This window comes from Falco naumanni, chromosome 5 (assembly GCF_017639655.2).
Source record: "Falco naumanni isolate bFalNau1 chromosome 5, bFalNau1.pat, whole genome shotgun sequence".
In the NCBI taxonomy this organism is placed as follows: Eukaryota; Metazoa; Chordata; class Aves; order Falconiformes; family Falconidae; genus Falco; species Falco naumanni.
In genome coordinates this window covers 16,940,458-16,967,651 of record NC_054058.1, presented here as the reverse complement: position 1 = coordinate 16,967,651, position 27,194 = coordinate 16,940,458, and the positions used below count along the sequence as shown (strand labels likewise).

Here is a 27,194-nt window from a genome sequence, read left to right as displayed (position 1 = left end):
CAGTGCCGAGAACCGCGCGGTAGATGAATGTGAACACACAACGGACAGCCTCCAAGACTGGCAGATACCCTTACAGCCAGTAGCCCTCTACTCCACAGATATTCCCAAGACACCAGGGAACTGACTCACAGCCTTGTTGACTGAAAAATTAACAATACACACCCGATCTGGTCCCTAGGTTACCTCAAAGGGACAGAGTCTGCTCTTACTAATGTTACTGTCCATCCTTCCTCAACACAAATACAGGAAAGACAGACTCCTAGGACTCAATTTTCAAAACTGCTCAGCCATTTTTACCTTCAACAGTTTCCCAGCGCTCATCTCCCTACTCAGACATGTAAAAAGTGCCTATATTTTCAAAAGGTTTTTAACACCCAGCAGCTCTCATTAGGGACTGGAAAAGCTCGATACTCAATGTTTCTGGAAACAAAATACCTAAATAGGAGCTGACATATGACAGGTTCTTCAAGACATCTGGCACTTAATGACCAGAAAACACAAATGTAGGTGCATCCACTGTTCCAACAACTTTCATTGACCTGTCCATAAAAGCTCAATACATTCTTCAAGCTTGCTTATATAAAGGGGGGATGGATGGATGACAAATCAAAGGTTTTTGCAAAAATGTGGCATTTCTTGCATTGCCTTGCAGGAGCGGGCTGGAAACTAGGACTATGCATGGCAATCAGTTAGCTGAGGGGAATTTGCTCGAGCTTGTCTAGACAACAATTAACATGATGAGACGTGTTTACAGAGCACAGGGGAGTGGGAGACGGATGGCGCCAAGGAAAGGTAACACCTTGAGGTTAATTGCTGGCAGTTAACCACCAATCAGGGATTGCCTAGTATGCAAGGCTTAGCTTCAAGAACCAATCTGTTTAAAACGCGCAGCTTCCGAAAGTGTATAAAAACTCGTGCTTCTGTACAATAAATTGACATTTGCTTGCATCAGGCTGCGTCCCGTCTCTTCATTCGCCACATTGCCTCTGTAATTACTAAGTTATAGAGACCACTCTCTGATGCCATCAGACCTGAGCATGCTTTTGACGAGGACACTCGATGCTTCAGCTTCTTCCATCAGCTTGTTCCAAACACCTTGCCGAAAATAGTTCCCTTCCAATGTAGCAGGGCCCAAGCCAGACAGCATATGCTACCAACATAGCTAGCCCCTCCCTGCCATGTCACCATCTGTCCCCAGAGCCCTTCAGGCCTCCTTCCCTACCCTCAACCCAATGACATCCCAAAGCCTTCTCAGTCCTCCTCAGCCACTCTAATCTTCCCCATGAATTTAGCTTCTACCCACTGTAGCCCTGGTAAGGTAAAACCAAATTTTGCCACTGCGTTGGGGCAGCTTTAGGCTGGTTTCCACGCTCACTGCTACATTAGGAAATACCTGGCATGTTGATAAAAGTCCAAAACTTTTACCATCATCAAAGTCAGTTTTCAGCAAAGTTGACCTTGCCTCAACCCGTGCCTCAGTGTAGCTGCATTCAACCAGGTTTTAAGACGGTACTTTGAACAGCAAGTCACTTTCCTGATGACTGCTGGAACAAGAGCTTTGACTCCAAACAGCCTTCACTTTGTGGATTTCAGCGAGACCGATACTGCTGCTCCACCATAAGCTTCTTAAAGTTTCAGTGCCATCTTAAAGCATGCAACACTGCCAATCCTTGGGGATCCTCTGGCAGGGAACTGTATGCACAGCAATGTCTAGTTACCAAGGGCTAAATTAAAAGCCCAGTAGCAGCTTTAGCTCTACATTTCTTTGTCTTTGTTGATTTGGCCATATCCTTTCATGCAATTTAATTTTTCTGCATGAAAAGTTACAGCCATTTTTAAGACATATAATAACAACACTTCAGTACCTAAAGGAACACATTTTATTTCAAACCCTTTAAAGCTATATATTATTTGCCAGAAGCATTAAGCCTTACAGCTCTGTTTGTGAAAGAGGTATTAATTTTTACAGGTTTTCTACAGAGTTTGCTCATAAAGACTGCAGAACCTACCATAAACAGGCCAAGAATCACGCTTTATTTCTTTATTAGACCATTCTTCATCGCTTAATAACTAGCTGACCTCAGGTAAGCCTCACAGAAAACCTAATGCATGACATCAAGGGCAGAAGGTGAAGTCACTTCTACATTTTACACAGCCCTCAGAACTAATGAGGCAAAACAAACAGAAAAAAACCAACCTGCAATACGCAACACACATACACAGGGGCTACCTACCCCCTCAGTTGTCTGTACACTAGCACATGCAGCATGGGGAAATAAACAGGAAGAATTAGAGATCTGTGTGTGGTCGCAGAGCTATGAACTCATTGCAGTTACAGAGACACGGCGGGATAGCTCACACAACTGGAATGTTGTCACGGATGGCTATGCACTTTTTAGGAAAGACAGGCCAGCAAGTTGGCGGTGGAGTCGCTCTTTATGTGAATGAGCAACTGGAATGTATCAAGCTCTGCCTAGGGATGGATGAAGAATGATTTGAGAGCTTATGGGTGAAGATTAAGGGGCAGACTAACATGGATGACACTGTTGTGGGTGTTTACTACAGGGAAGTTCATCAGGAAGAGGAAGTCTATGAGGCATTCTACAGACAACTGCAGGTAGCCTCATGACCACAGGCCTTGGTTCTCATGGGGGGCTTCAACCACCCTGATACCTGCTGGGAAGACAACACAGCTATGCACACGCAGTCAAGGAGGTTCCTGCAGAGCATTGATGGTAACTTTTTTGACACAGGTGGTGGAAAACCCAACAAGGCAAGGTGCACTACGGGACCTTGAACTAAAAAACAAAAAAGGACTAGCTGGGGATGTGAAGTCTGGGGGCAGCCTTGGCTGCAGTGACCATGAGGTGGTGGAGTTAGCCTCCTGTGTGAAGGAGGCAGGGCAATAAGTAGGATTGCAACCCTGGACTTCAGGAGAGCTCTTTGGTCTCTTCAAGGGCTTACTTGGAAGAATCCTATGGGTTAGGGCTCTAGATGGCAGGGATGTACAAGACAGCTGGCTAATATTCAGGCATCACTTCCTCCACACTCAAGATAGGTACACCCCCATGAGTAAGAAACCAAGCAAAGGGGGCAGGAGGTCTGCATGGATGAGCAAGGAGCTTCTGGCAAACCTCAATCAGAAAAAGCAAGTTTACAGAATGTGGAAAAAGGGACAGGCTACTTCCGAGGAATATAGAACCACTGTCAGAACATGCAGGGATGCAACGAGAAGGCGAAGATCTGTTTGGAATTACATCTCACAAGGGATGTCAAGAACAACAAGAAGGGCTTCTTCAAGTACATCAGTAGGAAAAGGATGACTAGGGAAAACATGGGCCCACTGCTGAATGAGGTGGCTGTCCTGGTGACAAAGGATACAGAGAAGGTGGAGCTACTGAATGCCACCTTTGCTTCAGTCTTTGCTGCTAAGGCTACCCCTCAGGAATCCCAAACCTGGGAAGCAAGAGAGAAAGTCTGGTGAAAGGAAGACTTTCCCTTAAGTCGAGGAGGATCGGGTTAGAGATCATTCAGGCAAACCTGACACTCACAGATCCATGGGCACGAATGGGATGCACCCCTGAATGTGAGGGAGCTGACAGATGTTATTGCTAAGACACTGTCCATATTCTTTGAAAGGTCACGGAAATCAGGAGAGGTGCCTGAGGACTGGAGGAAAGCCAATGTCACACCAGTCTTCAAAAAGGACAAGAAGGAGGACCTTAGAGGCCAGTCAGCCTCACCTCCATCCCTCGAAAAGTGATGGAACAGCTACTCCTGGAAATCATCTTAAGGCATGTGGAAGAAAAGAAGGTTATCAGTAGTAGCCAACATGGATTCACCAAGGGGAAATCATGCCTGACCAATCCAATAGCCTTCTGTGATGGAATGACTGGCTAAGAAGATGAGTGGAGAGCAGTGGATGTTGTCTACCTTGACTTCTCTCGTAACATAATCATAAGTAAGCTCAGGAAGTGTGGGTTAAAAGTGGACAGCGAGGTGGACTGAAAACTGACTGAATGGCAGAGCTCAAAGGGTTGTGATCAGCAGCACAGAGTCTAGCTGGAGGCCTGTGGCTAGCGGTGTTCCCCAGGGGTCCGTACTGGGTCCAGTCCTGCTCAGCTTACTCATCAATGACCTGGGTGAAGGGGCAGAGCGTACCCGCAGCACGTTTGCTGGTGATACACAGCTGGGAGGAGTGGCTGAGTCACCAGAAGGCTGTGCTGCCATTCAGCGGGACCTGAACGGGCTGAAGGTTGTCTCTAGAGATGGAACACAATGAAGTTCAACAAAGGCAAGTGTAGGGTCCTGCACCTGGGGAGGAACAGCCCCATGCACCAGTACAGGCTGGGGCTGCCCTGCTGGGAGGCAGCTCTGCAGAGAAGGCCCTGGGAGTTGGGGAGGGCAGCAAGTTCCCCTCGAGCCAGCTGTGTGCCCGTGTGGCCACGAATGCCAGTGGGATCCCCGGGTGCATTAGGAGAAGCGTGGCCAGCAGGTCACGGGAGGAGATCCTCACCCTCCACTCTGCCCTGGTGAGGCCACACCTGGAGAGCTGTGTTCCATTCTGGGCTCCCCAGTTCAAGAGAGACGGGGAACGACTGGGCAGGGCCCAGCGGAGGGCTACCAGGATGATGAGGGGACTGGAGCAGCTCCCTGCTGAGGAACGGCTGAGAGAGCTGGGCCTGTGTAGCCAGGAGAAGGGAAGGCTGAGAGGGGACCTTACCCGTGCCTACAGATATCTCGAGGGCGAGTGTCCAGAGGATGGGGCCAGGCTCTTCTCAGAGGTGCCCAGGTGCGACAGGACAAGGGGCAATGGGCACAAACTGCCACACGGGAGGTTCCCTCTGAATATGAGGAAAAACTTCTTTACTTTGAGGGTGACAGAGCGCTGGGACAGGCTGCCCAGAGAGGCTGTGGAGGCTCCTTCTCTGGAGACATTCAAAACCTGCCTGGATGCAACTCTGTGCAACCTGCTCTAGGGGAACCTGCTTTAGCAGGGGGTTGGATTATATGATCTCCAGAGGTCGCTTCAAACCCTGACCGTTCTGTGATTCTGTTTGATTCTGTGAATCTGGCCACCCCAGCCTCCACTCACTTGCATTATATCCACAAGCCCTCCCTTTTTGCATACAAATTCTCCACTGCCCAGCCATGGTGAAAATCCACCAAACTTCACCTTCTCCTGACATTCTGCAGGTTCTGTTGGTGTTGCATATCCCCAAGACCACAAAGCAGTATCAAAAATACAGCTTTCATGTTATGGACATTAGATGAAGAAAAAAATTACATACATCAGCATGCTTGCTTTGAAGGTAAAAAGCATCTTGGGAATCAAATCTTCTAGCTGAGTTACATCTATGAAACAGATACCAATTCCTAGAAAAGCGATGGTCTCTGGAATCACATTAATGTACAGGTCTCATGATGAGGGAAAGAATAAGGAGGAAGGAGAAATGTTCCATGCCAGAGAATTGTCAGACTGACCTCCCCTTTGGTCTGACAAGACTCTGCACTGAACAGCAGTTGCTTCACTACAGATATCTGTGACTAGCACTGCTAACTTTCCTAAGGATTAAATCTTTTTTCTGTTGTAACTTTTTTTTTTTTTTTCATAAACTACTGGCATAAATTACTGTTCCAGTCTGCTAGGCAGCCACTGCCTCATTAGCTCTGCTAATCAAAGTATGCCTCAAGAAGATATTTCAAATTGTTAACCTGACAAAAGAGCAGCTAACAGACATAGACGCAAGGCTGAGAATGAAATCTGGTTCTCCTTTATCACCGAGGACCCACAAGCACAACAGCAATTGCAGGTCCAACCTTTGAGTCTAGAAGAGGTATCACTGGTGCTTCTAAGCAGTATGCATCTCTACTTGCAGCCAAGAGGGCTGGAAGAAAACACTATCTACTTGCTCAGTTGAAGCTGAGGGACTAAGCAGACTACCAGAACATACCAAAGGGACAGAAGACAGAAGACAGTCTCCTGACACACTAATATACAAGAAATCCTTTGCAGAGAGATGGCAGTCCATCAGTGCTGAAGTCTTCAGGAAAGAGTGAGGGGTTCCCCTATGTGACCCCTACCAAGGCTGGATCCTTTGGGGTACATCAGGAAAAAGCAGCAAAGCTTGCAGCGTGACACAGGGGTGAGACTCTTCATGATACATTTCAAAGAAAAGTTCCACAATCTCAGGACATCTACAGACAAATCTTTCAACCCTCCAGTCTACAGGAGGGATATGCTACCAAGCTGAAGACCCAGACATAACGTGAAGGAGCTGGGATACTTGCCTACCAGTTTGAGCAGGTAAAAGGAGGCATCTGTTGGGCCAGTCATGAGCAACACATTTCATGTGAGAATCAGAGAGGCAGGAGCAATTGGAGCTTATTATAAGTAGTTTTAAACACCTGTTTTTCAAAAAGACTGAGCACACATAGCCTTCCTTTGTAGAACCAAAGGGGACTGAAAGACTCTTAACTGATGTCAGTGGACACTGGCTCAGGAAAACTGTAGCCATTTATGTAGAACTCTTGAGGGAAAGACATATTCTGCAGATAAGCTAGGTTTGTACCACTGAGGGATTTTTCAAATTCATGCCCAGCACTGTGAATTACATCCCACGACATATGCAGCTTAAATTCAAGGATGTATTTCCTTGCATGTAATTATTCTCATTCCCAAACAACATTAACTAAATAGCACTGAGCTGCATGGTAAACATGTATCTTGCCTGCTAAGTACTACCACGTCATTTCATCTTTCAGATCTGACATGCACTGTAGCTGCATAGTTTGACTAAAATCAGCTATTTCAAAGATCAAATTGCACCTAGAGAAAGATGTGCATTTTAATTCGCAGAGAATAAATAACCAGTATTGGACAAGGCAGATTGGCTCCTGACTCTGGAATGATACAGCAGGGTGCACTTGTTAGGAAAGCAATGACTTTACCTTTTAATTAAAACTGCAGGAGATGATAATGTTCTTGAAAGGTGCCAGAATGACAGCTCTACTAAATGAAGTCCTCACTCTATCCTTAAGAAAAAAAATGCCTCTTTAGGATACAGTTAGAATATTTTGTAAACCTCATATTTTTTAGAATCTAAATGGGAAAAATGCTTCAAATAACCTCAAAAAATGACTCAAAGTTAAAATCTGATTAAAAAAAAAAAACAAAAAAAAAAGTTGCCTGCAACATTTTCAAGTTAATTCATTTTTAGGATGCAATCTAGGTAAGAAGCATTTCCAAAAATATAAATCTTTTCTTTTTCCAGGATCCTATCTCACAACTGCTTCTAACCAACTTCCCCCGATCTGTCTTCCTCAAATAAGGTCACGCATGAAAACTGCATGCACAATAATTTAATTCTGGTGAAAGTAACTGACAGTGGCATTAAAATCAAGCTTTTTAAAGGAAATAAGGCATAACATTTATAATAACGTAGGGATCTTTTCAGAATTTTTGCAGACAAAGATAGAGAAACTCACACACAACATCAAGGACTACCTCAGCCATCAGTGACTCAAAATTTAAGCAAAGTATGGAAAAGGACATCTTGAGGTAAAAGGTTAATTAAGTCTTCATGCAACTTCCACTAAGCCTAAAAATACATCCCATTTTGCAGATTTTCTTCAACAGTTCAACACTTGTCATATATACTTCCTTATTTAGCAAGTAGTTTTACTGAAATAAGTGGGTCTATTTAAGAAAAAAAATATTAAACAGGGAAGAAGAATCCAGACTGCTGGTTGTAAATTTCGTTGTTTCAGTTTTGAGGTGCACAACTCCAGGCAGGCTTCCCACAGTGAGACCCACCTCATTCTTCCACCCATCATCATATTTATACCCATTTCCAAAACCCTGACTAAAGTTTTCAAGATGTGGAGCAGTAGCCAAATGAGTAAAGAGCCAAGCTCACCAGTTCCCTACAACTTACAGGAATCCGATGCTGGAAGCTTTTCTTGCTACTGACCTGAAACAAATTGATGTCAAGAATAGAAAGGCACTATACCCTATCTGTCCCCAAATTTAGTCAGTACTGAGTTTCCCAAAGAAATCAGTATTTATTAACTAAACTAAAATGCAAGACCTATCATGCAAAATAAATAGATCCTACCCAAAATTCTTAACTTCTATAGAGATGCCACTTTGGATCTACTACAGCTGCAGAATAAGAATTCCATGACTTCTACATCTGATCAAACCTCTTCTTAAGTCACTTGTCCTAGAACCTGAAAATCAACAGCATTTCTGAGCAGACATAACTATTGAGAAAATATTGCTGTTAAATATCCATTTAATAGTAATCTATGTAATTTTACAATTAAATAGTGATGAAAATTAAAATAGAGCCCAAGCTGCTATGCAGTATCACTTTTCTGCATTAGAGTTACAGGATCAGGCCCCTAGCGCTTGATAAAATTTAGACATATTTGTTTATACCATTAAACCATCAATCCCAGGCATCATGGCTGGCTTTCAGTGTTTGGCAATACTGGGTTTTAGAAGTACACTTGAAAGCTCTGTGCTCAAAGTATGGAATACACGTTCTTACTGAATTAAAGCTAATGCCTAGACATCTGATCACTAACTGGATGGATTAAAAAAACAAACAACAATAAACCCCCATAACTTTTATAATCTCTAAAACTAATAATTTACTTCCATACATTCACAGTGTATACACAAAATCATAACAGATACAATCTTACCTTTTTTTCTTTTAAAGAACATCAATGCAATGAGTTTTGTCACTCAGGGACTTGCCTTGAGAAAGCAGCTGTGTAAACCCGCACATCCCTGGAGCAATAATGTGTGGCAGGGACACCTACCTGCAATACTCTGCATTCAAAAGTATGATATGAAAGTTGCCAGTATTGGACCTGCCAGCAAGGATGCTGTGTAGTGAGACCCTTGCCACAGTCTGGAGACATATGGGAGAGCAGAATCTGACCTCCTCTAAAGGAAGGAAAAAGCCAAAGTCACCTTCACCCTTAACTGACTGGAGGGAGGGCTCCCACAATCCTGAACAAGGGCAGGGAACAAGCCATCTGTCTGTATTTTATGGAAGTTACGAATAAGAAAACACTTTCTGAAAAAAATCAACGGACCATCCCAATTTTAGAAAATGCCAACACATTTTCAAAAACCATAAAAACCAGGCTGAGTTACCTTCTGTTGTAATCGTCTTTACTTAATAGCCTAAGAGAGAAGTATTGTAAGTTAAAAGGGACAATAAAAAGCCAAGACAGGTAACTGATAAAACAACTAACACGTTCTCAACAACTCAGTTTTATAACAGAGAGAGGACACCTGTGTAAGAGGGGAAGGAGAACCTTTGATGCACAATCTTGTAAGTACTATAAAATTGAAAAACAATGTATACCTACAGCTTTGCCCGGTGAACAATCATTACTGTTAAGAGTGAGGGGGGATCTAGATGAAAATCCTGAGACCAATTTCTCAGCTGGCCTGTTCATTCCTCAGGATCCCTAGTGGGTCCTGGACAACATGGATGCAGACTCCACAGGACCTAGGTAACATCAGTCCTTTTGGGGTCAAACTTGTTTGGGTAGAAGTGACTGCGCAAGATGCAAAGCACTGTAGAATCAGATTCCTGGTCTTTTCTCTTCCTCCAGAAGATAAAATAAGTACAAGAACATCACTAAGACACATGATAATCTCATACAAAGACCTGTTCTATCAACCCTAAACATGAAACAAAGACGGGCAGAAGTTACATTTGACAGTTGACATTTCAGCCACAGCAGCTGTCTCCAGAATGTCAGCAACTACAGTACCTGCTTTCTTCTTGAGCTCCCTCTCTAGTCTCTATCTACAACTAAAGTTAGTGATGACTGGGTTTTGTGGGGGTTTTCTTAATGAAAAGTACCCCCATTTTGCTTGAGTAATACGTTTTTCAGACATGAAATACATTCTTCTGGCATGAAGTTCTATGAGCTGGGTGCTCAAAATTAGTGAACAGGAGTTATGAAACAGCTTGAACTGCTTCTAAATTATGCATCCTTGTGCTATACGCATCTTCATAGCCTAATACTGCCCATGGGTAGTTAAGTATGCACCTCCAGAGAAAGGAGGAGGAATGGTGAGATGCTTGGGCATAGCAGAATCATTCTGTCTCAACTGCAAAGTGAAAGCACAGATTATGTGTTTTATGACCTGTCAATCAGAAAAGGAGTGGGAGGCTGAAGACAAATGTGACCATCCAAAGGTGGGCATTTTTTTCTTTTGTCAAAGACTGTATAGAAGGCCTCTTCAGCAAGTCTTACAGCTATTTCAACATAAGAACACCTATCTCTCCGCAGCAAAATTTCAATGTCTATTTTTAAGTCTAGACAGCAAAGCCAGTATCTCTATCCCTGGTCACCCTTAAGATGGCAGACATGACTTCCAGCAGTCTGAGCTAGCAAAAAACCAAAACAATGGGCTTTCCAGCCATACAGTTGGCAGGAAAAGGGGAAAAAAATCCAAACCAACCCACAGATGATTTCCAAAAGAACATCAGTGGATTGTCACATGCTGACCTGAACTCGCCCAGTGTTTAAAAGATAAACGTCTATAGGGACAACTACAGAAAACAAAGAAGTTTGAGAAATCTGCATAAAGTCTGAAGCAACCAAAAGACACATAAGATCCCACCTTTGTTCTGTGCCTTTTTTGCTGAAAGAATGTGAGATGACAGATGTGTGACAACAGTTTCCAACAAGGCTCTAGTCAATGGCTGACTGTTACTAACAAGGCTACTGAGCTTCCATTTGCATGGTGGTGACATTTTCTGCATTCCTTGACATGCATTTATTTCAGAGTGAATTCATTAATTTGCATGGAATTGCTCTGGAAATTAGTATAACTGAGAGCAGGTTTGTTTGCACTTAATGGGTAGTTCTTTTGTCTCCTATATATCCTGGAAGGAAACCTTTCAACAGAAATAAAAGGGAATTAAGGATGAAACACAGTTTTAATGGTAATGAAGGTGAGTAAAAACATTGAATGAGATGTATAATCAGGATTAAAGACTTGAGCAGGGAGAGAATTAAATGGAAGAACCACATCTGCATGTTCCATGTTGCCAATATGCCAAGGTTGTATCTGGAGTCAAACTGTGTCCAGAGCCATTTAAGAAGAGAGCCTGCAATGCAGTATTTCAGGGACAAAAAAGGAAATAATTTCCAGTGTCTGAACGTACAGTGTTTCTCTCGTGCTGTAGAGGGACTGCAGGTAGCTATAGCATGCCTCAGCGTGCAAAACATTGCAGGAAAGACTTTCAGGGGTTTTCAGTAAAGTGTTCTGGCAGTGATGGAGGAAAGATCAAGAGAACCAAACATAAGACTCCTTGGCTCAGAGATGACAATGACAGTCTACACGTCTCCAGAGTGTGTGAACCTCAAAGAAGAGAAGTTACGAAGAATGGCACGTTCGTGCTGGGCATCTGTAGGAGTGACTGAGCAAAATGATTACTAGGAAAACTCAAGTCTGGGAAAAGGCCTCCCAGAGAAAATACAAAATAATTGTTTCAAATAACACAGTTCATCCTTTTTGGTGCTGTGGGACAGCTGGCAGTGCAATGACACTTACACTAGCCACATACTAAAAATAGAATTTGCCATCAGTCAGTCTCTTGGACCCTCAGCCTACATGACTGTCACATCTCCCACACCCACAAGAAAACTAAACTGCTAAGTTTCAGCACCTTCCTGGCATGCTCATTCTTCAACCCAGTTTTAAGCCATGGTAGAAAAGGCAGTGGGACATACAGTATTGTCCTGGGGTTGTCTGACAGACACTCTGGTCCAGGTTAAAAAAAGAATATTCTAAACTGACAAACACATGCAGAGGATGGCCTCATCTGGACTTCTATCTGGTGCTTCTGCAGCTGTGGGACCAGTAAAATTTTATTCTCCCTTTAAGTGAAGTGTTAAGATGACTAATACACACTTGTGCCATATATGAGCCATCATAACTGCTGTGCCCAGGCGAATGCCATCTGCACCGCCTTGGGACGTTCAGCGTAAGGGACACTGAGGCTTAGATACAGATTGAAAGTTCAGTTCCAAACAAGCAAAGGAACAGCAGCATCAACACAGTAGTCATGAAGGCTGCAGCTCTGTTCAAAAAGGTTCTTTTTTAGATGACCATCTTAATGCATCCTGCAATACATTCCTGTAGGTGGGTTTATGTGTGAATAAAGAACCTGGAAAGATTAATGAGATGTTCCATAAATTATTTCCAAGCTAAATAATGAATCACACACTGGAATAACAGTCTTTGCTACTTCTCTCACCTCCATCCTGAAACTTGCTCAACCTTTCAAAGTAGGATGATATAGGAACTTGAACAATATCTAGAATTGCCAGCAGCGTCCGGGTCAGTCTGAGAAGCTCACTAAAACTGTAAAAGCCAAAGTATATGAGGTTTCGAGCCAGATGTACCACCTACGAGAAAAAGAAATCAAAAATTAAGGAAGTATCAGCAACCTCTGCAGTATTCAGCTGTGCAATACTGTTGCATTTCACATAGCAGCCTTCACAGAGATTCAGTTCGAGAGTGCATTAAAATTAGTACAAGTCTTTCCACTGGTTTAAATGGGCCTTGGACTAAGGTCAGTGACATTACTGTTTTTCAGAGTTAACAAAACAATCAGTCTGTCAAATTATAACAGAGAGCAAAACCAACATGAGATTTAGGAAGGCTTGAAAGGACACAGATGCATCTGGGAAAATAGCTAAGATCAAGAAGAAAGACTCCAGTAAATTGTTTAAAGAGGCAGCAGCTGTGGGGACAATGGAAGTCAGAAGAAGAGTGAGATGACTGTGGTAAATTTGAATGGAGGTGATTTCACATGACCAGAGGCAGAAGCAACAAAGCTTGCAAGGTAGGTTGGAGGAAGAACTATAAAAGCTTTAAGCATTTCCCCTTTATTCAATGTTATTTGAATCTAGAAGATTTAGGCCTATCTAAAGCTTCTGTCAGGAATATCAAACAATATTTAAAACACAGGATTACGTTATTCAGAGTATTTCCTTCAGTGTCGTATCTTACACAGAGAATAGTACTTCCTTAGATTGAAGAACACCTGCAGACTAATTAACTAATATGGAGAGAAAGGGCATATGGCCATTCACCCACACACATATCCCTCTTCTTGCCACTGAAATGCAACCACCTCAGGAGAAGGAAGGAAGAATACAACTGTTTGAGAGCAGACAGTAATATTATTTCCTGCAGTAACAGTCATCACCAAGAACACTGGAATTAGCAGCTGGTGCTTCTCTAGGACATTTTACACCAACATTTATTCTTCATCTACCTTTATTTCGAAAGAACCAATGTCAGCTTATCTGAAATGAGGAGGAGTACTGTAAGTAGGATGCAGATAGCTGAGAAGTACCTCAAATGTAAGTTTATTTTTCTCTTTGTCTCCAAAAGGAAAGGGTTGATTTACAACTTCTTTCAAGTACTCTTCCACAAATTCCATAGTTAACGCAAACTTCCTCTTCATTTCATTCCTCGAAGAGTCTGTGAAAGAATCATACCTACAACGCAAGGCACAGAAGGAAGGAAAATTAAACACTTCTAATATCAGGATCAGCTGTCACTAAAGAAAAAACAAACCAATCACAATGCTATGAAATTGCTGTCAACTCTCTGTAAGAAGAAGGGGCAGAGGTCTGCTGATTCTTTGTAGGAACGGAAAGAGGATACACAAACCTTCCCTCCAACAGTACCACCAAGGGTTGCAGTGAACAGGAATAACAGCGACAGGAAAATATTACAGTTCTGGCAGATGGCACTCTTAAATCTTGATGTGGGAATTCAGTAAGTCACTAAACCTCAGCTGTCCTCTCTACCCATCAGCCAGAGTTTACTGTTTTCGCAAGGAAGAACAGCAGACCAGGGAAGCAGCTCAGGACAGTAAGCCTCCTCTGCACCACCAACTAGGACTGATTTTTCATATATGTCAATACAGGCCTTCATCTCACTAACAGAAGCAATACTGTCTGCTGCACTGCTATAGTTCTTTGTCTCTTCAACCTGCCTGGGTCTAGCCTAGTGGCACTGCTTAATCAATTAAGCCAGAGGGGGTTTCCAATGAAGTCAATGGGCCCTTCTCCCATATTAGCACATTACTTTGCTGGATGGAAGTCAAAGCTTCTGTGAACTGTTTCTGGGGCAACAGCTGTACCTAACTAAATTCTGGCTTTCCAACTGTGGCTTTCAGTTGAGCTTGGAAGTATAAAACTGAGTTCCAGCCTAGTAAACCTGTAATGTTAGACACAACTGAATTACTTCAAGTTCAGCTGGTCTGAGGAAAGGCCATTCAGTTTTTCCCCAGCTTGTTCCCTATAAGAACACAGTGGAAAATGAAATTGAAATATTTCCATTTAAAGCTACTCATGGAAGTTTCCAAGAGTAACAATTACTAGTAGCTCTGTGCTCTGCAACAAAATACCTTTTCAGATACGTGTTGTGTCAACATTAGACATCTGCAACCGTTTTGTTCTGAGACTAACTCTTACAAAATGCTTTTGTATTTTTATTAGAAACACTTTCAACTCACTCATGAATCGTGATCTTAGTAGGAATTTCAGTCCACAATCTGGCATATCTGACAGGTACCACAGATTCCTGAGGATCTCTGTCCACATGCATGTGTAGCATCAGCCGACAAAAAGAAGCCCGGAGGTCATAAGGGAGGCTTTCATCAGACATACATCGTAGGATCAGGTCTACTGACAGCTGTGCAGAAATCTGGTTGATGGCGAGATATTGGCGGTCGAGGCACATTCTTGCAAAGAGATTCAGTTGATACCTTAAAAAACAGTAATAAGATATGGTATTCAAAGAAATCAATTGGAAATGAAACAATGTACCTCAGAATCTCACTTTACAAGCCTAATGTCAGCCTTTCTGATATAAATCCTAAAAACCAACAACAGTGACTTTGCTAAGCAAGGGATCAACTTGCCATTAAAAATGCTAACGTCAGGCTCCAGCTCCCATGAAGCCTGTGCTCCCTTTGAAACTCAAAGGAGGCATTGACCAATGGAAGGCTGAAGCATCTGAACTGCTTGTTTTCAGTCAGTGTAAGATACTGTTCAGTGATCCCATTTCCCCTCTAATTCTCAGGACATTCCTTCCTCAGAGCATGCCTTGCTTCCAGGGCAGCACAATCTAAAAATAAAGCCTAATAAATAAAAGGCAAGAGGCAAAATGATAGAAAGTTACAAAGAGCTGTTATGAGCAAAGGAAACTCAAGATTTGTCTGGTATAGACAACAGAGATTGTGATGCTTCCTACAGGAAAAACTTGAAATAAACTTCTAATCCTAGTTTCTGGCATGACCTGGCTACCTTTTTTGATATTGGCAAATGAACTGGATAAGACAGCACCGGGGTCTTCAAAGAGTTTACATTTTCTTTCATTTGAATAAGCAGTTTTACCTGTAGTAGGTAAGAACTTCTAAATCAGCTTTTGTGCCCTCCTTTGCCTCCTGAGCCAGATGCCTGATGGCTTTGCCATGAGGCTCCTTGTTACTGTCAATCCAGTAAAGCCACACTTCTTCTTCATCTATGTCGTCTGAGATGACTGGGCATTCCAAGGGATTGTCCATTTGTGTTGAAACCAGCCTGCAAACAAAAACCATTCACAATGGAGCCACTAGCAAATTGCCACAAATATAACAACAGAGTAGATAACAAACAGGTGTGTTCCAGTTATAGATGCTCACTTGGTCTGAATGAGAATGTCAGCATTCCCTGGGCTCAGCATAAACTTGCAGATGAGTTCCTGAGTTACTGGTATTGCTGTGGTGTTAGATACACACAGGTCTGACAGATAATCCAAGAATCTGCAGTCAAAAAATCACAGATGCAACAGAACATAAGACTTAAAGTACTAGACAGAAACACTGCAGTAGAAATCTCTAGTAGAAATCTCACTAGTATGCTCAAAGGAGCATATATCATAAGATTTATCAACATATGATCTTTGCCGATTCATATTCTTCCAACTCACAACAGATAAAGATGAGTAATAGCTTTGAGAGTCACTTTAAATGGTGCTGAGCAATCAGTCAGGGAAAGAAAAATATCCCAAGTGTGACACTTCTCAGCAAATCAAAGGCCAAAGAGTTGTGCCAGAACTTAAGAGCAGCCTGAGGCTGTTCTCACTCACCTTCCCCATCAGGTAACATGTGTCTCCCTAACCCAAGTAGCAAGGAGATGTTACTTGTGCTGGAGATAGCTGTGTGCCCTCTGAGGAACTCCACTGCACTGGAGGAGTCCACACCTCTACCTTTGAAAAATGCCTCTTAAAATCTCTGAAGTGACACAGACAACAGTTAGTGAAGAGTGAAGATCTGGCAGGGCCTGAAGACACAAGCTCTGTATTCAAAGAGGTTGTTCCACATGAAGCAGAAATAACAAAACCTTTGCACGGAAATCAGTTTCCTATGAATTTGTCACTCAAATTTAGGTCTTCTGTAACAAAGTTCACGCTAGGGCTTTCCTTGCAGTTGGGATATTCATTAGGTTATCTTCCTCTTGTTCCTCTTTCAAGGATTCCTCTGTGTGTATAAACAGAAGCCCAAAATGCAGCCTTTGCTCACTGGAATATAAAAAGGGCCTCTTCCCTCTATGTAGCTGCTTCATGACATTCATATGAACTGAGTATCTCTGAGCCCACCACTCCTCTAGCAAACGTAGCTAAAGCCAAGCAAGAAGCTCAAGAGCTGGTGGGGGAGCAGATATGAGTAGACATGCACACACACAGAGATCATATATTCCCTTAGAAATCCAGGTAAAAAAATCTGACCATCTACTATCAGCCGTTCAAGGATCCAATAGCTCAAACCTCTATAGGTGATCATCCTGTAGAGTATACTGCCACAATCCTTATTCACACCAGCAGTGCTGTGGAAGTCTACAAGACTCTCCATGAAAATAAGTGTCGTAAAATCAAGCCTTTACTGTTCAGATTGCGTCATCTTGGCAAGGTATATTTTTAAAACATTTATTCCTCTTAGACTTCAGCCTTAAAGAAGTGAATACATAGCACTTGCAGAATGTAGTTATGCAACAAATACTATGACATCCTCCACCACAAAAAAATGTGACATGCGCCTGTCAGTAAACACTAGGACCCTTCAGCACTGAGAAGAAGGAGCTGATCTCACGTGATTTCCTCTTAGCACTGACCAAACCCAACAGTTTAGCATGGAAGAGGCAATGAGATTACAGAGTAAGTCAAAATGGGTGCATACATATAGCGAATAATTGAAGCAGTGAAGCACGAGGGCCTTGAGCAATATCCTTAATCGCTAACAGAAAAATGGTATTCTCAATTACAGAGGACATTATTTGGCCCTCAGTACATTAATTTCTTATGTTTCTATTACTTACGGTAATTTTACAACTGAAAATCCAATGAAAAAAACAGATAGACTTTCCATTTAAAAAAAAAAAATCCATTTCCGTTATATTTTGACCTAAAGCTAATAAAAAAATTTTCCAGCCGAATGAAGTTCAAGTCCAGCATTTTTCATTTGGAACAAGATCTGGTCTATGACACATCTTCATTGGAATCTTCACTGCCCTAGGACCCTTTCAGGTTTGATCTGGAATCAGAACCTGCAGGGAAACTGATACCAATAAAAGCTTAGAAAAATTGCTATCTGTGTAATGTGCACCAAGATTATTAGCAGGGGAACCAACACAAGTGGCAGTTTCACTGAGAAGCTTGCAGGGTTGTAAGAAATTAAAACTTGTTTGTTTCTCTTTGTTCAAATCTGAACTAAAACCAAATTTTCAAAACTGTCCTGTAAAGTATAATCCCCCTCTTCAGTAAACTCTAGTTCTGAAATGCAGATATGGACAAATCCCAAGAATTACAGGTAGTTCTGGTATTTTCTAGAGTGACTCTGTACATCTGTGTTTTTTGTCTGCCAGGTTAAAAAAAAAATAGACTCGGAGAAAGAGACAACAAAACAATGAACAGCAGGTAGATTCACAGCTACTGCAAATATAAAAGCTATCAATACAGACAAAGAACATTACATGCACCACTTCAAACCTTGGCTCTCGATTTCTCCTGAGTAAATTAACAAATGTCTCTATTTCTTTAGCCGTGATGTGTTTCTCTAGCAGCTTTCGGTTGTTGTGCAACAAAGCTGTGATGGTATCTTCTGCCAGGATATCATAACCAATCTGGGACTGCATGACGCAGAAGTTCTTAGCAATATACTCCTGAAAAAATTAAAATTCCCATGACTATCTGTTAAGCAGTCACGTTCTTCTTTTAGAACCAGAGGCATCCAGCTTAATTAGCAATCAAAACAACCCTCAAAATTTTCCTCTCTGAACTGGCCTGAACAAAAGAACATCTGAACACCTGAAATATGTACAGCAAGAAACACATTCAATATTAGGGATGACTAACTGTTCTTATTCTCTCATAAACCAAAGGAACGAATCCATGAAAATATATACAAATTTCAGGAAATGGCAACTAATTTTTAAAAAGGAAAAAACAAAAGGTTTTTATAACATTTAAGATTTCTCTTTCCCAAGTCTTCCCCTCCTGCCTTTCTCTCCCTTCAAGACAGAAGTATTTCTGTAAAGCATTAGAAAGAAAACGAAGAAGCCACACATAGCAGTTCAATCTTTTATCTCTAGTCCCTTTAGTCCTATAAAGTTAGTGCAGTTTTTCCCCACTGCCATGTGCAAAGCACTTGACACCATGTTCTGAAATACTTGCTCACAGGGAGTCTTCAGCAGTGGGAAATCAGATTCACTGCCATCCCTCTATGAATATTTAAGTAACAGAAGGACAGTTTTGCAGACTTCCCACTTTATAATCCAGCATCCAAGAGCATAATTTTAGTAAGAGAAAGCTCATGAATGAAGCAGTGGACCCCAGTCTCAGTCTGTGAAAGTACAAGGTGAACCTATGATACTCATTGCTGATCATCTGGTTCACATACAAATGCCTACAAAACAAAAACACTGTTCCTCAGCACGAGGCAGTATATGACAGTGACTTCTTCCTACTAACCTACATAAAACCCAGTCCTTTCACTGTTACCACAGAATCCCACTTGTAGGCACAGAGAGCAATGTCAAACCCCAAATACATACTTATAGAAATCAGCAGGAAAACTGTCTTGAATACCACTGACCTGGTTCTTCCTATAGTCCTGTTGGGAATGTCTGAGAACTCTGTAACATAACCTTAACATGTATTTGTAGGGGGCATATCTCTGGTCACCTAGGTCTTCAAGTCTCAGCATCGATCCTTCACCTTTGTCTTTAAAAGGAGCTTTGAGGATGCCAAATATCTGTTCAAAATCAAAATCACTGAGAATGAAAATCAAACCCAGATTTTTGCTTAACTTATAGCTGTCAATGGAAATGTCCTCTGACAGGACCAGCACAACAGCCTTATCAACCAAAGTCAGAAGTGAATCACCACACTTTTCTGCATAGGACTAAATACAAGTGGGGGCACAATCTCAGACATTACAGCTTTATGCGTTTAGCTTTTCATTTCCCACCAGCCTGATTGACATTGCTTTCTCTTCACTGCTATCCCCGATGTTAAACATTGTTAGTTAAGTGTGTTAATGTTGGATAAATTAAGGATGAAAAAAGACAATACTGGCTACTGTCTAGTTTCACCCTTTTCACTTTCTTTTTTTATTTATTCCAGCAGGCTACTTAAAGAGAATATTAATTTTGATTTACATGCAAGTTGGCCCTCATACAAAGTCAGAGATCCATAAGGGCATTAGAATTTTTCCTGTATGGGGAACATTTGCAGGATTGGGACCATGTTGCAAGCTTATTTAAAATTTCATGAACAATTTGCTATTAAATGTAGTCTTAAAAGTCATCAGGATTACATGAAACTAACAGCCATCAGACATGGACCCTTGGGCTTCTATCTGATTCACAGACCAAGAGGTGAGCCTTGACCAAGCAGTGTCCTATCTACCCAATCCAACCAGACACAAACCCAACATGGCATAAAACAAGTTACCTAAAAATAACATTTTCTCAAATCACTCTCTCCTACAATGTTTGTAAATACAAGTAAGTTATTAATACAGTAGGACATACCTGAGCCAATATATTTTGTTCCCTCATTAATTTTTGTCGTTCCCGGTTTGGCTTGGTAACGACCACATCCAAAACTTCCTGACCATTATTAGGCACATCAGCAACAAAGAAAATGAGATCTTCCAGTAACTTTGTTACAAACCTAGAATGAATAGACAGATCATTATCATATACAGTCATTCAATGCTTGCTAGGATTCATTAAGAAAGAAAATCACCATTTTAGAACAAGCTTTATCTAGCACAATGGAACTTCAATCACTGCAAGGTTAAGTTTGACATGTACTTAAGGATTCCAGACCTCAGCTCAGCAGAAGCTTAAATCTATCACATGGATGTTTACCAAGGCATTAAACAACAACTAGAGGGAAAAAGGGAGAAAAATACAGAATGCTGGATTGATGCAGAGTATTCAGAAATCCAAAATCTATACCAGTTGGCCTCAAGGCCCAGGAACACTAGAAAGACACTCTTACACAGCCTAGCAAGGATTTTTATACTTGATCACAAACACGGGTCCATGAAACACGATGATGGACTCAGAATAGAGGAATAAAAAGATACTGCCACTAGACAATTTCCCTACCAGCACAAGAAACTATTGAAAAATTACTGTATTTGTTTCACTTTTTGCTACACAAAAGATTTGGCAGAATGAAGTGCTAAAAAGGACAGAGGCAGTAGTATTTCCTTCTTTCCTACCTTCAGAAAATGCAAAAAGAAAGAATACATATACAAACACAAAAAGAAAGTGGTCATTGCCTCCTTGTTATTAACATACCTCACGAGGCTTGCACAGAGAGAAGTATGGATGTCTGCAGATTTCAATGAATGTCCCTTAAAAGAACTAGCAATCTTTTACAAACAAAACGCGGCATGTCTCCTACCTTGCGGAAGCATCATCTGAATTTGGACAACATCTGGCCTATAACAACTAAACCTGTAGGCATGCTATGAAAGTGACAGGAAGATGCTCAGCAGAGTCTCAAAGTCATCTCTGGGAGCCAGACACAAAGCCTCCATTACCCAGAGGAGGGCTGGACTGTTCAGCTAAACCCTCTGAGCTAGCTTTAGTTTTAAAAATCTTAGCCCACTGGTGGAGAACAGCAAGGTCCCTCCCAACAGAAAAAGTAGAAAAGGCAGATGTAGGATAGAGCAACCAGTAATAAACTGTTGGGACCCCTACCTACCTAAGCAGGAAGGTAATGAGACAGGGAAGAGACAGGTTTTTTCCAAAGGAAGTCACAGGAACAAGCAAATAATGGCACTATTCTGAAACCTCTCTGAAATGTTTTACACGTGTGTTATAGCAGTCTGTCAACATCACGACTTGACAACACTGGGTTGCAGTGACACAGCAGTGCAAGGTTAATACAGGGATGTCATACCTTTATTATGTTGTAACCCTCTTTGGTTCAAGTCAATCATGAAATGGCCCATCAGCTTTTCAAGGCTGAGTACCAACAGCCAGGCCACTACATATCTGCCTGTTATGATAAATCCTCCACCTGATATTAAACCATCTGGTCTAATTGCTACTGACAACCGACAGCAAAAATTCTGTTTTATCACCAAAAATTAACATTTTCAGCAAAAAGCTGCATATGATGCATGGCGGAATAGAAGTTACAAATTAACACTGCCAGAGATGCTGTCTAATACTCAGTTTAACCACAGACAGCTGAAAACAAATAGCGAACTACATCACTGGCAGTGGGATATATTTGGCTACAACATAAAACAAAATCCCTTAATTCAGGGGTGGGTGTGAAGAACAGACACTCTAATAGCGCTAAGCTGAAACATGGATGAATACAAAGGGTAAACAAAATTATGTAAAATAGGGAAAGAGAACAGGGAAAAACAGAAATAAAAAAGGAAAGGGACTACGGGGGCAGCTTCTTGGTCACTCTCAGATCTCCTTCTACTGCTCTCACAGTATGAATGCGCAGTACAGTGACCTCCACACAAATCAAGAGTCCTGCCATGCTGCTCACTGTATAGATGGCTTTCTTCTACATGGGAATCAAATGCAATGGGTCCCCATATTACAGCTCAGAAGTGGCTTATCAAAAGAAATTAAGACAAACACTTTACATTTGCCCAGGGAACTGCCCATTTATTTATGTGGCCAGCGAGCTGGGGAAGTGCTGTTTATCCCCATTTTACAGATGAGACGCACAGACCTGCCTGCGGCGCGACAAGGATGCTCTGACAGAGATGTTATCTAATCCCAGGTCAGCACTCTCTGCACTCCAGTGTCATCTGCAAGTCACCCCTGTGTCCACACAGATGTTACTAACTTACCCATTACTGTGACGTCATGATGTCATGAGTAACCAAATACCAATTTAGGAGGGAAAAAAATAAAACTCACTAACCTCCTTTCATTCTGGGTTATCGTTCCATTCTCCAGCTTTTTAACAGTTGATGCTAGAACCTTGTTCGCATCATTGGCAAAGTCCAAGTCTCTGACCTCAGACAGAGGAACCGATACAATGGCAAAAGCTTCCTTGTCCTCTTTTGTTTGGCACGTCCCAATCTGCAATAGTTTTTTGTTTGATGTAAGTAATTCTCTTACCTTTATCCTAATAATTATGTATATTTTATAGGTTAGAATTGAGATCACCAGTAGAGAACCTGAGGAATGAGTCTGGGATTTCAACCCCAAGATATATGTGTTTACCTTTAACATCACAGGCCTCTCTTCATCAGTATCTATTGGAATGCTGGTACTAGTGACCCAAGTGTTTGTGCATAAATGCCTCAGTCGGACATATGAGTTCCTAAAGGAGAAGAAAGCAAACAAGAGGTTAGATGGATCAGCCCTGAGCTGAAGTGGGAAGGTGAGATGCAATGCAGCACAAGAGGTCTTTTCCAACTTAAATGATTCTATGACCATAATATGTGACCTGAGGACATGAGTCACACAAGCCACTAGTAATAAAAGGTAAGGGAGATCTAAAAGATACTGCAGTACCCTTTTCCCTTGTCTCCTTCTTTCTCACCCGGAACAGAGCTGCAACAAGAACAAACAGCATCTTGGGATTATGCAGAATGCTGTTTTAAAGTATTTATATAAGCCTAGGAGTAAAATATTCCTTAAGGAAAAGAAGTTTAAAAGGAAGGTGTTAAAAATCCCATTTGAATAGAAATACATTTCATGAATAAACCCAATTCTTTTCTTATTATTTTTTTCCACAGAGTAATGAACCCCTTCAAGTTGCCACAGCACAAAAGCCAGAAAGTAAAACTGACCATGGTTTCACAGCCTCACCATTACGATCTGCAAACCCTTGTTCCAGGGAGCAAGCATTTACAGTACCAGTTCTCAACTGAAAATCAAGTGAACAAAGAGCAGACATGACATTCTTCTAAATTCTTTCCATATGATAATCTGTGGTATTATCAAAAAAAGCAGAGCTGAGGAATCAATTACAATTTTTACTCTGAATTCTATTTTTTTAAATATATTCACTGTGGTCTTCATTCACGCTCTCCTTTTCATGCTGATGGGCTTTGAGTATTCAAGTAAGCAAATTATCTGGCAAAACTCAGCATAGCAAATACACTTCAAAGCTGCATACATCAGTATTTGCGGATACCCAGCTTCATACCAGCGGATACCAACGGAAATCCACCCTCATAACAACTAGCCCCAAGTGTCTACATGCCCATTCAGTCACAACCAACACCGTGTGACTTATCTAGCCAATCTCAGCTAAGCAACACAGCTGAAATTTCAAATATTGACAATTAAAACCCAGAAGCCACTTGCTGAATTCATTTGAATAACAAATGTGTTCAGTGGCATCATGATCCATCAGTGACACAGAAGCCCAGTTCACCATACATGTTATTTTGTTGGGAACCATTCAGTTAGATCTATTAGCAGTACAGTTTTTTCAAACAGTGCACAGGGCTCAATTCTTTCCTTATATATATCTGTGCAATATTTAGCTCATTACTTTTCACAGACTCTCTTTAAGTTCACTTGCTTTATCCTTATCATTATTTTACTCAGTCACAGCAGCAGTATCATGTTTTATACATCCCTTATTTACCCACAAACACTCCTCAGATTTTAACTGAAGGATAATACTTGCTCGTGTTTAATTTTTTCTGCTTTACTCACCAGCATAATGCCAGGAAGAAACCCTGTCAATGCAGCACTATTTTTTGCCCCTTTTTTTTTTCATGCCTTTTTTTATTACCTTGGAACCAGGCAATCAGCTCTCTGAAGAGTGGTGGCATCCAGTTCAAAGAGAGATGCGATGTCATTTCCATGTGGCACAGAGACCAAAGTATACATAATCTTCTCCCCTGCTTGGCGTTTCTTCTTTGAAGCAGGAAGGTCGCCGTCTCTCTGCTGATTAGGCACAAGGGTTATTTGCTTGTATGAGGGCCCATTATAAATTCTCCAATTACTTTGCGGACAACTAATACATCTAAACTGTATTTTTCTTTTTTTACATTCTAGTAAGAACGTACCATGACTGGCTTTTGAGTGTGCAACAAAAGGATGCACTTTGCCCCAGGCACATGGGGTCTCAGACAGTCATTAGAACAACAGCAGGTCACAAGCTACAGAGAGACTGCAGTACCGTATACATTATTACTTGACACCTACAACTTCAAAAAACCTGCGGTAGTGGCAGACCCTTCACTCCCAACAGATGTAACTACACAGTGCTCATTTGGAAAGGGCCAAAGTTAAAAGAAGAGGACTAATGAAAATTGGACTTTTTAAGGGGGGTGGGTGGAGGGGGGGGGGGTGAGTGATTTAAGAAAGTAATAAATTTGCCTAAATCCACCGTTATTTTCCTCACATATGGTCAGAATCACAGCAGCACACTTTCCAAACAGTGCAAACCAGACTATCTGCTCCCTGAAGATCAACTTGCCATTGGAAGACAATGACACAAAGCACCAGCCAGATCATATTAGAAATCTTAGCACAGGCTGATAATTGGAGGCTGGATCCAACACAGGTCTGAGTTTGCCCACTGCAACTGGAGAAGCTTTTTCCCTTCCAGGAGCCTAGCTTTCAAGTGATAGGTTTACAGATTTGCGCTGGTGCCTCAAGAGACGCATGTGAATCTAAGGTGGTGATCTTCCTCCCACCATCTGCTGAAAGTCCGTGGGAATTTTGTGACCCAGCACCACTAAGCGGCCATCTTCATCTTTAGTTACCTGCATACTTTTTGTCTTCACAGACTCCAAATGCTACCTTCCCTAAGCATGTATCTTTGCTTGAAGGAGCAATTTGGAGTCTGTGCCCGTAACCATGCAGCAACCAACAGAATTACTGGCATAAGTAAAAGCTGCTCCTCTGGGGTGTGGAGTTACACATATTACAGAAGACTAATAACCAATTAAGAGACTGGCAGCCCAGGGCCCTTCACGTACACAAAATATATCACGGAGGGAGAGGAAAAGAGTAATGAAGAAAGCCAAAAGAGAAAAAATCAAACACTGGTAACCTAACATACTATTATAATGATTTATAATGCACCACTAGGGAAGAGATGTACAAAGCAATGTGAAGAGGCTAGACTGTACTCAGTTTGCATTAGTACCTTGATTAAAACCAAACTGTAAGGGATAATCAAGGGCAAAGCTTTGATGATTCATATTGCCAATTGAGATTAAGCAACAAAATCAAGGATGAGTGAAACTATGTACGAAATATCTAGTTATCATCTCATTTCAAGGCACTTTGTGAATCCTTCCAAAACATCCATTTTTTCATTATCAAGGCCAAAAAATGCCAGCTTTGCATCCCATTACTTCTGTCAAGGATAGAGACAGTAGGAAAAAAAACCCAGGAAGACGTCCCCTCAGAAGTTTTTCTTAGGGTCATCTAGTCACTAGAGTTCTCTCACTAGTTTTTGAGAGGAAGGTTTGCTGAGACAAAGGGCAACATTCTCCTGTGCTTCGCACAAGAGTACAAGAGTAAACTCATCTGGCAGTCCTCACATCCTACCATATCCCACGCCCCAAAAAATATTAAACAAAATCACACAAAAAACTTAATCTGTATGTGAGGATTGAGAAAACAGCAATTTTTTTGTCATTTCCATACATGTTTTGTTTTACATACTCAGGAAGAGACCCAAACTGGAAAGGCCAGCAAACTACACGAAAATCATCTTAAGAGCATAACAGTGAGTCAGAGTCTAACATCAAATGAAAATCTACTTCCCAAATTTCCAAAGAAAACAGAAAACCAGAAAGCCAGTTTAAAATTTATTAATTTTAACCATTAATTAACCATTAATACCAATTTTAATTAATACCAGTTTATAAATTAATAATTAATTAATTATGGATAGGGTGAATAGCACCGAATAGTTCAGAACACCATCCAGACTTTCGGATATTTCCCATTACTTACATTCAAATCTAGTTAGGGCTTCCCAGAAACTATCCACTCTACTGTAATTTCCAAACCGAAAAGACTGGTACATAAAAAGGCAGGACACATAATTTTATGCCGGTTTTTTCCCCTGGGCCTCTGAGAAAGATATGGCTCTGACCAAATTACGCAACAATATTCTACTCTGTGTTACTAAGTTTTTTGATCATCAGTCATGATATAATGTGTGACAATCCCGAATAGGTCATTATGTACACGCACAGATTTCTATGACAGTAGGCAAAGCCAAAGGCAGGTCTGCTGTGCTTCAGCAGTTCACGCTAACCACTCGCTCTGTGGAGAGGGTCATTGTGCAGTTTGGGGCAGACTCCATATGCTCACTAGTCTCCCCAGACATTGTATAGATACAAGCAAGTGACGGAGTTGGATCATCAGGCCTAAATCTCGCCAACCAGGCTCAGCAGTTGTCAAATCACACCTGGTATATATGCAAGAGCTGGTTTTTAACCTAAAATGAAAGTCCGCTTCAACAAGACAGTGCCTGCAACACTGCTAACTGCAAAGCTTAGCTGAGGAAAATGAGACCTGCACAAGAGCTGTACAGTAGTTCCAGTCTGGACTCCAGCAGAAACCTCAGAACTCTCCTTATAATGTTATTTTAGGATCTGAGACCTCACAAC

At 41.6% G+C, this 27,194-nt stretch overlaps 1 protein-coding gene across 7 annotated transcripts in view; it reads right to left on the bottom strand.

The window, feature by feature from the left end:
• Positions 1-27,194, bottom strand: part of ITPR2 (inositol 1,4,5-trisphosphate receptor type 2) — a 268,891-nt gene that overhangs the window by 168,428 nt on the left and 73,269 nt on the right. For all 7 annotated transcript variants that reach the window (XM_040594004.1, XM_040594005.1, XM_040594006.1 and 4 more), the window contains 11 exons: positions 24,350-24,504; positions 22,822-22,921; positions 22,517-22,677; positions 20,137-20,278; positions 19,197-19,355; positions 18,092-18,264; positions 15,750-15,869; positions 15,463-15,648; positions 14,580-14,831; positions 13,410-13,554; positions 12,303-12,453 (listed from right to left, as the gene is read on the bottom strand). In XM_040594004.1, coding sequence (XP_040449938.1) covers positions 12,303-12,453; positions 13,410-13,554; positions 14,580-14,831; positions 15,463-15,648; positions 15,750-15,869; positions 18,092-18,264; positions 19,197-19,355; positions 20,137-20,278; positions 22,517-22,677; positions 22,822-22,921; positions 24,350-24,504 — 1,744 coding nt within the window. The remainder of the gene's footprint in view (positions 1-12,302; positions 12,454-13,409; positions 13,555-14,579; positions 14,832-15,462; positions 15,649-15,749; positions 15,870-18,091; positions 18,265-19,196; positions 19,356-20,136; positions 20,279-22,516; positions 22,678-22,821; positions 22,922-24,349; positions 24,505-27,194) is intronic.